At 39.3% G+C, this 15,012-nt stretch overlaps 1 protein-coding gene across 3 annotated transcripts in view; it reads left to right on the top strand.

The window, feature by feature from the left end:
- The first annotated feature begins 531 nt into the window (after nt 1-531).
- Nucleotides 532-15,012, top strand: part of LOC130086533 (RAC-alpha serine/threonine-protein kinase) — a 43,207-nt gene continuing 28,726 nt past the window's right edge. Inside the window, exons 1-7 of one of the 3 annotated variants that reach the window (XM_056252693.1) lie at nt 532-671; nt 2,140-2,288; nt 11,307-11,435; nt 12,627-12,738; nt 12,909-13,035; nt 13,301-13,453; nt 13,640-13,705. In XM_056252693.1, coding sequence (XP_056108668.1) covers nt 2,243-2,288; nt 11,307-11,435; nt 12,627-12,738; nt 12,909-13,035; nt 13,301-13,453; nt 13,640-13,705 — 633 coding nt within the window. In that variant the 5' untranslated portion in view covers nt 532-671; nt 2,140-2,242. Of the gene's footprint in view, nt 730-2,139; nt 2,289-11,306; nt 11,436-12,626; nt 12,739-12,908; nt 13,036-13,300; nt 13,454-13,639; nt 13,706-15,012 lie in introns of all 3 variants that reach the window. The other 2 variants (XM_056252622.1, XM_056252773.1) reach the window with 2 other exon arrangements.

Raw genomic sequence — 15,012 nt, 5'->3', positions numbered from 1 at the left:
CATTTGCTTGGCATAAAAAACAACAACATCTGAGCAATAAAATGTTCCTATAATGGAGTCTAGAAAGAGATTAAAGATATGTTTTATGTTTCTTCTACCACATTCTCAGTTTTGACTCTTTTTCTTTCAAATATTTCTCATGTCTCTCTATTTTTATTTGTCCTAAGGAAATTTAGGAGAAACATCTGCAATGCTGTTGATACTAAAATAAGAGATAAGAATCACAACTAAGTCTCCTGAGCTTAGGAAAAGCAACCACCGAGCGATACATGTTTCCTCTGAGTATGCCAAATATGCCATTGAACGCTCCTAAAAACTGGGGTCACTGATGCCTTTTCCACCCCTTCTTTCTCTCACTGAGCCACGAGTAAGAGCAGAAATGTTGAATGAAGTGGGTAGCCTCAGTGGCCTCTGTCTCTCACTCTTTCGCTTTATTTGTGCCACGTGACCATCTGTGAGGCCATTGGGTTCATATGGAGTGCTGCATTGAGCACAGGCTTGGTCACCCGCCCACTTTTTTTACCCTCTCTTTTTCTCCCACAGCGTGGCTGCTTTGGGAGGGGCCGTTCTCAGAGACACGCTGCAGTGGCAGCACCAGACACACATGAGACTTCCCTGGTGCGTGTGGGGTTGTGTGAGACAGACAGACAGACAGACAGACATTAGAGAAGGTAGTTGTGCCCGAGGGTTGTAGGTCTATGTGCACCTTTGCATTTGCTTGGCATCATTGTGAGTAAATGGTTCTTCAGTGTGTTTTTACCATATGCTTGTGTTCTCTCATAGATTATGTGATTGCATGTCATCAAACTTTTTTTTGCTTCTCACATGTGTTGTCATCCCAGGGTTAGTGATGGTATGTTTTGTGTATGCGTGTGTGTTTTGTGTCAGAGGAGTACCTGCGTCTCGGAGTAGCTGATCTCTGAGGCAGGGGGAGGGGAAGTTCACATAGGGTTGTTGTTTCAGACGGCTCTGAGGCAGGAGAACGCTGTTCTTTCGCACTGCATTCCAGGCAGCCGGAGGCAGCATAGCTGTGGGTGCATCAAGGGCAGCAGGCTTTAACAGACAGACCTCAGAAACTACAGTCAAAGCTACTCCCCAGTTGACTCGGCTCATTCTAATACTATACTGTGACTAACTATTGTCTTTTAAAGAGTTAATTTGCAAAACTCGAAAGTCGAAGAATGTGTGTACCCTGGGTCTGATGTAGGAACGTTGTGTGTGCAACTATGCATACAGTTGTGTATGTGATTGACTCTGACTCTTTCTGGACCATGTTTACACACTCTTTTACTGGTGTGAATGTATTAATGACAGAAACAGATTGATTTTAAACACATTTTGATTAAATATGCCATACTCATGAATGGAGTTAAACACTAAAATTACATAAAATCATTATATTCAAAAGTTTAAATATTATATGAATTTAGGCTAAAAGTAGCAATATTAGTAGTGGATGCACTGCTACAACAGTAATGAATCTATGGGTCATGAGAATTCCGCTTTGAATTGTGATCAGAATAAACAAAAAATTGTGTGCAAAGTGAAAAATATCAATTATGCACACTTGACTGATGGCTTAATAAAAAAGACGGTAGACAGACACACTGGCTCTCATTCAGAGGTCTAAAAGTCCATTGTTCAGTTTGTGCTTCCACATGCAAGTGTGCTGTTGGTTTCATCTGGACCTGATTGCAATGACCATTAAACGCTGTAGTATCCCATGTCCGAATGGAAATGATGCATATGTAAATTATACATAATGTGTAATTGCATAATAAATAATAAGAGAATGCCAAAAGTGTGCAGAGCTGTAAAGTAGGCAAAGGCCTGGTGTAAACACTGTGGAGATTCATTCCTGTCAGCTGTTTGTTTGTTTGTTTGTTTGTCTTTGCAGTGTGGTTTTATTTCCTTTTTTAAACAGACACAATATAAATATATTCAGTAAGAGACGCATTTATGAAAAGTGTTATCACACTTTGAGCTGAAACCGAGGGATAAAGCTACATTAATATTAGCTTATGTGGCTTTGACTAATTCAGAAATAACTAGTCTTTTTTTTTATTTAATTGGATCAATAACTATTATGTCCCTATAGCTTTTGAAAAAAAAAAAAAAAGTTTCTTCTGTTTCCTACAGACCACCTGTCCTGCTGAATGTCTAGACTGAAGACACCCGCCACTTCCCACCTTCTACCCCTGGTCCGAGTCAAAGGGACACGAGGGTTTTCTCTCCAGCCACAATGAGTGATGTTGCCATTGTGAAGGAAGGATGGCTACATAAGCGAGGTAAAGATTCTGTGAAGCTTTCCTCCAGTTTCAGGGATGATTCTTGTGAGAAACAAAAAAATAATTTCAATTATTACCGTCAAGTCAAGTCACATTTATTAGTGTGGCGCTTTATACAATACAGATTATTTCAAAGCAGATTTAAAGGATTGGTTAACTTTCTGTCATTTACTCACCCTCAAGTCATTCCAAACCTGTATGAATTTCTTTCTTTTGCTGGACACAAAAGAAGATATTTTAAAGAATTTTAGTAACCAAACAGTTTATCTGGCCCATTGACTTAGTATTTTTTTTCTTATTCTATGGAAGTCATTAGCCACTTTTCCACTGTCGGGCCAGTGCGAGCCAGGGCTAACAGCGTGCCGGGTGGGGCCAGGAGTCTCGGACCTCAAGCACCAAGCCCAAAATCAAGTTGCGTTTCCACTGTCGACCCAGTAGCGATGTCACGCAACCACGTCATAGAACGACGTCACACAACCCACAGTTTCACCAGCTGACTGAAAACTAGCTAGATCGCAAAATGAGCGTGACAGAAGTGAACGTTTGGTCTTTACTTAAAGACTTAAGATTCCAGCATCAATATTTGATCAACGTTTTACAATAAAAAAGGTTCCAATGATAGTAATTTATTCATTTGTGTCAGGAGTGCACATCAGTCATGCTGAATCAAACATTTTACCATTTCAAATAAAAGTAGAGCACATTCCTATTCAGTTGCACCTGCTTCCATTTATTTGCGATCTCCATTAAGGCTTTTAAGTCCAATGGCTTACATATTTAGAAAAATGTTGACAAAATATAATATGTTTACGACACATTTCTTTAGAAAGAATGAGCATTTCTATTAATTTTCCACAAAACAGCATGATCTGAGGAGGTTTGAGCGATCTCTCTCGTCTCATACTGTTATCCTTTCAGCCAGAGCAATAGAGGGAGCTCACAAGAAAAAGCAGGAGTTATGAGTTATACGAGTTAACCGGAGTGCATGCAATTTATGACATATGCTGATGCATATTTTCCGGTATCAACAAAGGCACAGGGAAGAAACGATAAAACATTAAACAAAACAAATACACGATTATACATATATGATATACGTTCTTCAAGCAGTCTCTGGTATCTTCCACAAACATATGTATTTATTATCGCAATGGTTAGCATAAGTAGCATTTAGCTATCAGAATCCCCATCAGATCGCAAGGAAGTGACAGTGGAAACACACTCTAGTACGTTTGCTTTTGGCCCGACAGTGGAAACCATATTCTTCAAAATATATTCTTTTGTGTTCAGCAGAAGAAAGAAATTGATGACAGAATGTTCATTTTTGATGAACAATACCTTTAATGTTTTACAGTTCTTAAATTATGAAACAATTTCAATTTGAGCTGTAAAGCAGTACAAAAGACAAAAGTGCCATTATTTAGCACAATGTTCATTTAATTTATTTCAATATCAATGTTGCAAAGTTCATCAATGATGAAACAAGCTCAACTCAACTGTGAAGCAGCTCTACAGTGTCATTATTCAGTACAAGTCTGTTCAATAGTTTCAATTCAGTTCAATAAAACAGTGTCAATGTTGCAAAGTTCATTAATTTTGAAACAAATTCGATTCAGCTTTACAGAAGACAATTGTGTCTTTATCCAGCTCAATTAAGTTCAAGTGTTGTTCCTATTCAAAACTGTCAGTGCGGTCAAATCAGGTTATCCAGAGGTGGTTATCGACTGTCAAACTGTTATTTTCTGTATTTGTACTGTTCATTTTATATGAATTACAGTCTAAATTTCTACTTTAAAATTTCAACAAAGATATGCACTTCTGTTATTGTTTCTGTAATTGGTACTTTTGTAGTAATTACTTTGTAGAATTTGTCAAAATGCAGCAACTTGATCAGACATCAGACAGCAACTAATACAACATGCAAAAATATTATGCTATTGTTTTGGTGTTCGAACTGTGTAAATATCAAGTGAAACACGAATTTACAAATGACTAAAAAGCAAACATAAAGATGGGACTTTGTCTCATCATCTTAGAAGTCCGCCGCACACACCACTCGGTGCCTGTTAACACTCGCGGTGTGTGTGTGTCAAAACTCAGTGCTGCTCAAAACTGCTTCCACTTTGGGGTGTCTGTAGGCTGGAGCGGGCATATTAAACTGATGTTTTATTCAGCACATGGCTAATATAATGATTTTTTATGCACATTATTTCAGTTGGAAAGATGCAAGCTTTGTTTTGGAATGTCCAAAGTAACAATAGTGTCACATTACGTAAACCCAGCCACCTACTCACCTGTAATGAAAGCGCCCTAAACTGCAGTATTTAACATATATGTAATATATGGAACAACTGTAGAGCATCCAGTATGTAAACAATAGGATTTATGCACTAAATCCAGCAGAAACTTCTGCACAATCTGCATATTTTTAAACACTCAAGACAGACGTCACTACTTGAACTTTACAGCTGTTTGCACAGGATTTCTCAACTTTTGGATGCTCTCGAATACTCTCAACGCTTTCTACAATCCGTGGTCAGTCCTACAATTCACTGTGCAAGCATGAGGTTCGACTCCCATAGGAATCAATGGAACGGACACTTTGCTCCTGTGTGCAAGTGTAAACACACTGTCAGTGAAAATGTAAAAGGCTGCGTGTGCCTATAGCCATTACAAAAGGTGCCATTCTGCTTCATTTTAGCAGTGTTTATATTTTCCTACTTTTCTCATTTATTCAGTATTTTCAACATTAGCCAACATGATCATATCACATTTTTCTCAAGTAAATTTTCCAACGGTACGTGTCAGTGAGAGGATATTACTGTTTTGCACTTTTCAAAGGATGGAAATTTTGAGCGCATGTCTGTCCTTGCAAACCACAGAGCATCAGAGTCATTGGGCCAAAGAGGCAGACATAACAGTGTGCAGGGAAAAAAGCCTGAGGGTGTGGCAAGCAAGCAGAACACAGAAAAAAGGGCTGAATATCAAGCCCTGAGGCACTCCGAGTGTTTGCTAGCCTCAGTTTGCCAGGGCCCGTGAGGCACGGACTGCCGGACAGTGTAGGGCTGTGTGCTTCTGTAGGCAAGGTCATCCCAGTTCAGCTATGCAGACAGACACCACCCGTATGGCACTCTAGGCCCAGATGAAAGCAGCGCTGCCTTTGCCTGGATTTATGCTGCTTAGTGTGGCGGCATGCTTGTTTTGCCCACAAGGGATTTGGGGAGTTATTTTTTCTCCTATGTGTAGGACACTGTGTTGAATATAATCTGTTGATGTTTCACAGATTTTTTTCTCTCAAATTATTATTATTTTTGACATATGGGATTTGTTTGTTTTCAAATAAAGAGTAATTTATAATCCCCTTTACTAACTAACTTCTAACTAACTAACTAACTAACTTCCTCTGCTCGTCCGTCTATAAACTTACTTGATGTCCTTAAGCAGAAGGAAGTCATTGAGTGCAAACTGTGGCCCTGCTTAATCTGGAACAGAACAATTTTCACACAAACTTGTTGACTATGAATACACGTATAGATGCTTAGATCAAATGTTGCTAGTGAATATTGATCTTTCTCAGAGGAGAACTTCTTGACTTTTACCTGTTGAAAGAATGTATTGCTGATACATAAATCACATCGAATATCTTTATATTGGATTTTATTGTCGATTTTGAATCGCAAGGTTTTGCTTTGCTCACAGGGTTTTGACCCTAGGGTCTAAATATTCCACTGTGTGTTATATCCATAGCCTGTTTCTTTTAATGTTTGGATATATCAAATTACAGTTTATTATATTTATATATATCAGTTTATTATATATATATATTTATTTTTTATTAACCAATCAAAATTGAAACTGAGAACTTTGCTGAGAACTGAACAGCCAGTGATTACAGTGCATTTTTGTTATTTGTTTAGTGCAGATACTATAGTGATCTCAAATATCTGTTTCAGAGGTGAATGTTGTTTAATGTATATGAAGAGATTAGATTTGTGCAATCTTACATAGAGACTGGACAATTATTTACAATGTATTCCAGCAAAGCATTTATTGTGTTGTGTTGTGATACTGAAAATCATTTAGGTCCAGTGTCTCTCAGAAAAAAAAGGAAAAAATACCTGGTAACATAAATGAATAATGATTTACAGGGGGCAAGTATTTCCTCTAAATAAAAAGGTTATTTTCTGTCACACACAGTTAAAAAACTGACACACTCCCTGGATGATCATGTGATATGATCTTACTGTGCATGTGTTTGTGTGTGTATATCAGTGCAGAAATGAGTCAGCAATAGCAGTGGCTCATTTTTAAACTGCTTGTGTGGCCATGCTATCTTTCGTGTCGTTTCCTGTTTTCAAGAATCCGACACTTAGTTACCAGAAGTCCCACTAGTGTGGTGACATTAAAATAAAAAAAGACAAAAGAAATTAAAATACAACCATGACAATCACTTCTTACTGTTGTTTTTGTTTTTTGAGTAATCTTGTGCAGGTTTGTGTAGGTGACGACTGCTCTCGACTGATTAATAATGTGAACTCTTGCTTTTGACAGAGACTGTCTTGCTCTTATTTGATCTTGGTTTTTTTTGTTCTCTAGTTGAGTTTGAGTGAACCTTATCTTGAGTGAGTTATTCAGAGCTAAACAGCAGTTTCCTGTTTGTTTCGATGGCTCTAGATTAGCTGATCAAATAAAGAAAAATCTCATCTTTCTCTTTTATAAGGGTTCAGGGATGCCCCTTCACGTTACCTGAAAGTACCCGGACTTCCCCAACAAGAAGAAATGGGCTAGCCGTAGGTGTGGACTTGCAATCTATGTGGTTTAAAGGAGAATAGCTAGTGACAGTTGTACTGTAATTTGTGTAGTTTACAAGAATTTGTATGTCGGTCATAGATAATGCCTGCCTGAGTGTCTGCATAAGAATAGAAACAGTACCACTTGACTTATTTGCTAATTGCAAACATCTACTGTACATATAACATTTATCACCATCCTTTTTTTTTTATTAAGCTGACATGTTTTGTTTAATACCCTCTAAAATTGGTAACAGAATAAGAGTTATTGGCCTTGACAAAATTTTACAGGTGCAATGGGCTCTTGACCATTAACTTATTAACTTTAGATTTTGTTTGGTTGCTGTACATGAGTTATAACAGCCGGATGAACAGTAAACAAAGGTCATCTGATGATGTTGGTTGTGTTTTAACATAATCATTATTTCACAATCATTTGACCTGAGTCACTGAACTTATATTAAACCGAATTTCTGAGTTAAGTTAACCTTTCGAATAATAGCAGCATTGTCATTGTAGAGCATACTATTTTTAGACTTTTCAATGAAATTCAAATGATCAAATCAATAAATAAAAAAGAAACTTCCTAAAAAATATTTTGAGTAGGCACACACAGACATCAAGAATCAGCCTGTGAATCTCAACAATGGTGACAATTATAAAGCATGTTGCAGTGCATTCTAGGTGCCACCAATCAAAACTCATTCATGGCGCCCATCATGCATTGCTGCATGAATAAATAATGAGCTTATGATCTGTTTGTCACCATTGCTGAGATTCATATGCTGATTCTTGATGTCTGTATGTGCCTACTCAACGTTTTTTTTAAGAAGTTTATTTTTTATTTCTTGATTTGATCATTTGAATTTCATTGAAAAGCCTAAAAATAGTATGCTCTACAATGACTGTAAGGTAAACTTAACTCAGAAATTGGGTTCAATATAAGTTCAGTGATTGAGGTCAAATGATTGTGAAATAACGATTATGTTAAATCACAACCAACACCATCAGATCTCCTTAGTTCATTGTTCATCTGGCTGTTATAACTCATGTACAGCAACCAAACAAAATCTTAAGTTAATGGTCAAGATTACAACTAAAACAAATACTTATCTCCATCCCTTCACCATCTCCTGTCGCTATCCCTTCACCATCTCCTGTCACCATCCCTTCACCATCTCCTGTCTCCATCCCTTCACCATCTCCTGTCTCCATCCCTTCACCATCTCCTGTCGCTATCCCTTCACCATCTCCCGTCACCATCCCTTCACCATCTCCCGTCACCATCCCTTCACTATCTCCCGTCACCATGCCTTCACCATCTCCCGTCTCCATCCCTTCACCCTCTCCGTCACCATCCCTTCACCATCTCCTGTCTCCCTTCACCATCTCCTGTCTCCCTTCACCATCTCCTGTCACCATCCCTTTACCATCTCCTGTCTCCATCCCTTCACCATCTCCTGTCACCATCCCTTCACCATCTCCTGTCTTCATCCCTTCACCATCTCTTGTCACCATCCCTTCACCATCTCCTGTCACCACCCTTCACCATCTCCTGTCATCATCCCTTAACCATCTCCTGTCACCATCCCTTCACCATCTCCTGTCGCTGTCCCTTCACCATCTCCTGTCTTCATCCCTTCACCATCTCTTGTCACCATCCCTTCACCATCTCCTGTCACCACCCTTCACCATCTCCTGTCACCATCCCTTCACCATCTCTTGTCACCATCCCTTCACCATCTCCTGTCACCACCCTTCACCATCTCCTGTCACCACCCTTCACCATCTCCTGTCACCATCCCTTAACCATCTCCTGTCACCATCCCTTCACCATCTCCTGTCGCTGTCCCTTCACCATCTCCTGTCACTGTCCCTTCACCATCTCCCGTCACCATCCCTTCACCATCTCCCATCACCATCCCTTCACCATCTCCCGTCTCCATCCCTTCACCCTCTCCTGTCACCATCCCTTCACCATCTCCTGTCACCATCCCTTCACCATCTCCTGTCTCCCTTCACCATCTCCTGTCACCATCCCTTTACCATCTCCTGTCTCCATCCCTTCACCATCTCCTGTCACCATCCCTTCACCATCTCCTGTCTTCATCCCTTCACCATCTCTTGTCACCATCCCTTTACCATCTCCTGTCTCCATACCTTCACCATCTCCTGTCTCCATCCCTTCACCATCTCCTGTCACCATCCCTTTACCATCTCCTGTCTCCATCCCTTCACCATCTCCTGTTTCCCTTCACCATCTCCTGTCACCATCCCTTCACCATCTCCTGTCACCATCCCTTCACCATCTCCTGTCACCATCCCTTCACCATCTCCTGTCACCATCCCTTCACCATCTCCTGTCTCCATCCCTTCACCATCTCCTGTCACCATCCCTTCACCATCTCCTGTCTCCATCCCTTCACCATTTCCTGTCACCATCCCTTCACCATCTCCTGTCGCTATCCCTTCACCATCTCCTGTCACCATCCCTTCACCATCTCCTGTGTCCATCCCTTCACCATCTCCTGTCTCCATCCCTTCACCATCTCCTGTCTCCATCCCTTCACCATCTCCCGTCACCATCCCTTCACCATCTCCCGTCACCATGCCTTCACCATCTCCCGTCTCCATCCCTTCACCCTCTCCCGTCACCATCCCTTCACCATCTCCTGTCTCCCTTCACCATCTCCTGTCTCCCTTCACCATCTCCTGTCACCATCCCTTTACCATCTCCTGTCTCCATCCCTTCACCATCTCCTGTCACCATCCCTTCACCATCTCCTGTCTTCATCCCTTCACCATCTCTTGTCACCATCCCTTCACCATCTCCTGTCACCATGCCTTCACCATCTCCCGTCTCCATCCCTTCACCCTCTCCCGTCACCATCCCTTCACCATCTCCTGTCACCATCCCTTCACCATCTCCTGTCTCCCTTCACCATCTCCTGTCACCATCCCTTTACCATCTCCTGTCACCATCCCTTTACCATCTCCTGTCTCCATCCCTTCACCATCTCCTGTCACCATCCCTTCACCATCTCCTGTCTCCATCCCTTCACCATCTCCTGTCACCATCCCTTTACCATCTCCTGTCACCATCCCTTCACCATCTCCTGTCACCATCCCTTCACCATTTCCTGTCACCATCCCTTCACCATTTCCTGTCACCATCCCTTCACCATCTCCTGTCACCATCCCTTCACCATCTCCTGTCACCATCCCTTCACCATCTCCTGTCACCATCCCTTCACCATTTCCTGTCACCATCCCTTCACCATCTCCTGTCACCATCCCTTCACCATTTCCTGTCACCATTTCCTGTCACCATCTCTTCACCATCTCCTGTCACCATCCCTTCACCATCTCCTGTCACCATCCCTTCACCATCTCCTGTCTCCATCCCTTCACCATCTCCTGTCTCCATCCCTTCACCATCTCCTGTCACCATCCCTTCACCATCTCCTGTCACCAACCCTTCACCATTTCCTGTCACCATCCCTTCACCATCTCCTGTCACCATCCCTTTATTTTTTATGAAATCCGAGAGGTTTCTGAACCAGCCTTAGACAGCAACGTCATTGCATCTTTCAAGGCCCAGAAAGGTAGTAAATATATTTTTTAAATAGTCCTTGTGACTACAGTGGTTCAACCTTAATGTTATAAAGTGACGAGAATAAACTGACGTAGAACCCAGAAGCACTGCACTGTGTTTAAAAATATAAGAAATGTACAGAATGGAGGTTAAAATGTCACACCACTGAACATGTCAACTTCCTAAAGTATTTCATGTAAACTACACAGATATTTATCGTATACACGACCGTTCAAAAGTTTGGGGTCAGTAAGAATTGTACAATTATTAAACAAGGATGCGTTAAATTGATCAAAATGAACAGTAAAGACATTTAAAATGTTAAAAAATATTTCTATTGCAAATGATGCTAAAAAGTACATTACATAATACATTTTTAATTGTAATAATATTTTACATTATTACTGTTTTCCCTGCATTTTCGATCAAATAAATGCAGCCCTGGTGAGCATAAGAGGCTTTTGAACAGTAATATATTTTTATTATATATATCACAGAGATTTTTCATTACCGTTTATGCCTCCATTTTATACTTGGCTTCATAATAATATCATATTATTGTTTATGTATCATGTTTGGAAGCTTTTTGTTAAAGATGTTCAACTGATCTAAATGTACTGTCTCTATTTTTAGGAGAATATATAAAGACATGGAGACCAAGATACTTTTTACTCAAGAGTGACGGAACTTTTATTGGGTACAAAGAGCGACCGCAAGATATTGACCAGCTGGAAACTCCACTCAATAACTTCTCAGTGGCACGTAGGTATCCATTTTGTTTTAACAGTTTACCGGGGAGAATTTACAGGTGAACAAGAATCTCTCTCTCTCTTTGCCTTTTTTGGTTTGTATCTGGCCCCTTTTGCATCCTTCCCTAACCCCACTTAAAGGGGTCATATAATGCCATTTTTGTACAAGCTAATATGATTCTTTAGGGTCTAAATTAAAAGTTTGTAATATACTTTAATTAAAAATTCTCATTAGTATTGTAAGAAAACACTTATTTTACCTGGTCAAAAACAGCTCTGTTTTCAGCACGCCGTTTCAGTGCATATGACTTTAAATGATAATGGGCTTTGCTCACCCTGCCTCTCTGTTCTGTGCGTACACCATTTGTAACACAATAACCATAACGCGTTATTCAGTATAAACGTGGGATTATGAATTATATTGAGAACGTCATACATAGAAAACATGCCGTAATGTACCCTGAGTGTAAACCTTAGACGCATTCATTGTGAAGCGTGCAGCTAGCGATTTGCAAAAATTAATATATTAATATAAAGTTTAATAAAACGTTACACTCACTTCAGTTGTTCTAGAGGTTCAGCAGGAACACGAATATCTGGTACCGATCCTTTTTTCATGAGCAGCTTCTTAGCAAATCCAGCTTTATACTGATCCTCGTTTATAAAGCAGTCTGGTGTGTGAAATGATTCGCGCAAACATGAGAGCATTGACGTTGATTGTGGGGAATATTCCCTTCGAAAACAAACTCAGCCACTGCGTCTTCAGCGGTTCGGATTTAGGAACATTAAAATGACTGCTGTGTTCGTTATTACACCCAAGAACAGAACACCACAATCGCTTAGACGCCATTCTCCAGCATATCAACAATGACTGCGCCGGTCCGTGCAGACTATGATTGACAGCTCCCTCACGAGCGAGGGCGGGTCTGTGTTGAAACGCTCCTGTCAATCAACAATCGTGGGAGGGGCTTCCGACCGTGTGACGTCACACGGTCGAACGGCTTGATTTGAGGCAGGGGAAGACATATAAGGAGATTAAAACAAAAACACTGGATGGATTTTTATCATTTTATGATGGTTGTGTACAGGCACTGCCAACACACATTTCAGTACAATCAACTTGTAAAAGTGCATGTACCATTATATGACCCCTTTAAGAACCCCAAAATGACCAAAATGCACACACTCTTTCTCTCTCTCTCAGAATGTCAGCTGATGAAGACGGAGCGACCAAAGACAAACACCTTTATTATTCGGTGCCTGCAGTGGACTACTGTTATTGAACGCACTTTTCATGTTGATACTCCAGAAGAAAGGTTGGTTGCAGTACCAGTATGCTGTACAGTTCATTTACCGTATAAACTCTTTTGCTTAAATTCATGATAGCACTCCTCAAGTTCCCTAAAGTACATTTTTTAATCTCTCATTGCACAAAAGAAAGGAGTAAAAGAAAAGTTACCCTGTGTGATTGTCTTGTTTTCTGCAGGGAGGAGTGGACGAAGGCCATCCAGGCGGTGGCAGATAGTCTACAGAAGCAGGAGGAAGAGAGGATGGACTCTTCACCTGATCCCATGGACATGGAGATGTACCTGTCCAAACCTCGACTCAAAGTGGTAGGATTACAGCCGAAATGTTAGGCCTTACTATCATTATTGATCCTTTCAACTATTTCTATAAAATGTTTCAGATTAAAATACTTTCTCCTATCATTTTCTTATGGAAAATAATTAATCTTATAAGTAAACACTATAAGAAAATGAAAAAGGAATCAAATATTGAAAATAAATCAGTGTAAAATAAATGTTTCTTTTTTTAAATCTAAGATTTGATTTTTAAAATGATGAATCAGAAATTTTTTTAAAACTGTATTTCTCAAAGACTTTTCTTTATGTTGTGCAGACAATGCATGACTTTGAATACCTCAAACTCTTGGGGAAAGGCACTTTTGGGAAGGTCATACTGGTGAAGGAGAAAGCCACGGGCAAATACTACGCCATGAAAATTCTCAAGAAGGATGTGATAGTAGCAAAAGTACGTCCTTCGCTTTTATTTTTACTTTTTCTTTCTGTAAATTTAAACATTGCATTGTGTGTTCACCTGTACAATGCCCACCCCCCCCCCCCCCCCCCCCCTTGACAAATTCTAATTATACATAAATTGTAATTACTGTAAATAAGAAGTTCTAACAAGTTATTTTCTTTACTTATTTATTTGTAGGATGAGGTTGCACACACACTTACTGAAAACCGGGTCCTCCAGAACTCCAAACACCCTTTCTTAACGGTAAGCTGATATTATCAAAGTAAAAACATTTTACACATAGTTTATACACTAGTAAATGTCATTTACGGTACATTCCGTACAATCAATAAAAGCTCTATCGACAGGACATTTTGGCATTAGGTTTTTTTTTTTTTTTTTTTTATACCACAGAACGTAATTTTTTAACTCTTCAAAATTTGTGGTTGCACTTATTAAAGAAATAAACTGAGCCAGAGTTCCAGGTTTAAAATCAGAAAACGCTCAAATCTTTTGGCTATACATTTAAAACTGTGTAGACTGCCTGGCATCCGATACGCAAGATACCATGCCAGTTTTATTGTAAGAGTTTTCGTCATTTATGAAGGATATTCAAATTTTACCCAACTTTTAATGGAAACATAGCTACTGAAAATGAATATCATATTGCTTTGAACATTCCTTCAAGGCCTGCAGATTATAAAAACAGAAAAAATTATACACCGTTCAAATAGTACACTCAATAAAATTGTGGCAACAGATTACAATCAATATTATTAATTAAATTCAACAAATAAGAATTGAGTTAGAATTAATCAAAATAATTCCTTAAAAGTCAACCATTTAAAATGAATAACTGCAAATTGCACACAAAACATTAAGTAAAATTTAAACAAAAGACGTCAAAGATGAATTAACTCTTTATTTTTTAATTGCCAACATTGAAGACACCAGATGATAACGAGCAGAATCAATGAAGGAAAGAGAAACACAAGAACTACAACTGACTTCCAGCCACAGCCATGAAATCAACTGAAAATACATTAAATCTCTCTTATTACAAACCAGACTAACTTTATTTCTGCCAATCATCGAAAGAAGTTCTTATTGAGAATTAACAGCGGTTTAGATGTTGATGTTTTATTGAAAATGTTTGGTCACCATTGTTTTCAGTGTTTCCTTTAGTTGGGCAGTTTGACTCTTGACTTTTTTGTTTGAGTTTCTGGTCTTTGTAACAGTATTTACCAAAACACATAATTTGTTGCAAAGGACACCATGAAATGAGATGACCAGGTGATATAGTTTTCAGCATCATAAAGTAGAATAATTCACTAATCTTATCACTGACCAAAAGTAACAATTTGATATTGATAGATTTTCACCAATATTATTTTGTTGGGACAAATCAGACAATCTGATTTTTTATTTGATTTGATTAACACTGCAGCAAAAATAAATATACTTTGTTTTTTTTAGACACAGACATACAGAAGCAGCATATGAATCTCAACAATTCTTCATGCCGCATTTCATGCTGGGAGTCATGAGTTTTATATTATAATGGCTCCCAG

This window comes from Rhinichthys klamathensis, unplaced genomic scaffold, assembly GCF_029890125.1.
Source record: "Rhinichthys klamathensis goyatoka isolate OS25496 unplaced genomic scaffold, OSU_Roscu_1.1 h1tg000001l_1, whole genome shotgun sequence".
In the NCBI taxonomy this organism is placed as follows: Eukaryota; Metazoa; Chordata; class Actinopteri; order Cypriniformes; family Leuciscidae; genus Rhinichthys; species Rhinichthys klamathensis.
Note: the sequence above shows the minus strand (reverse complement) of the source record. Positions and strands in the feature narration are given on the sequence as shown.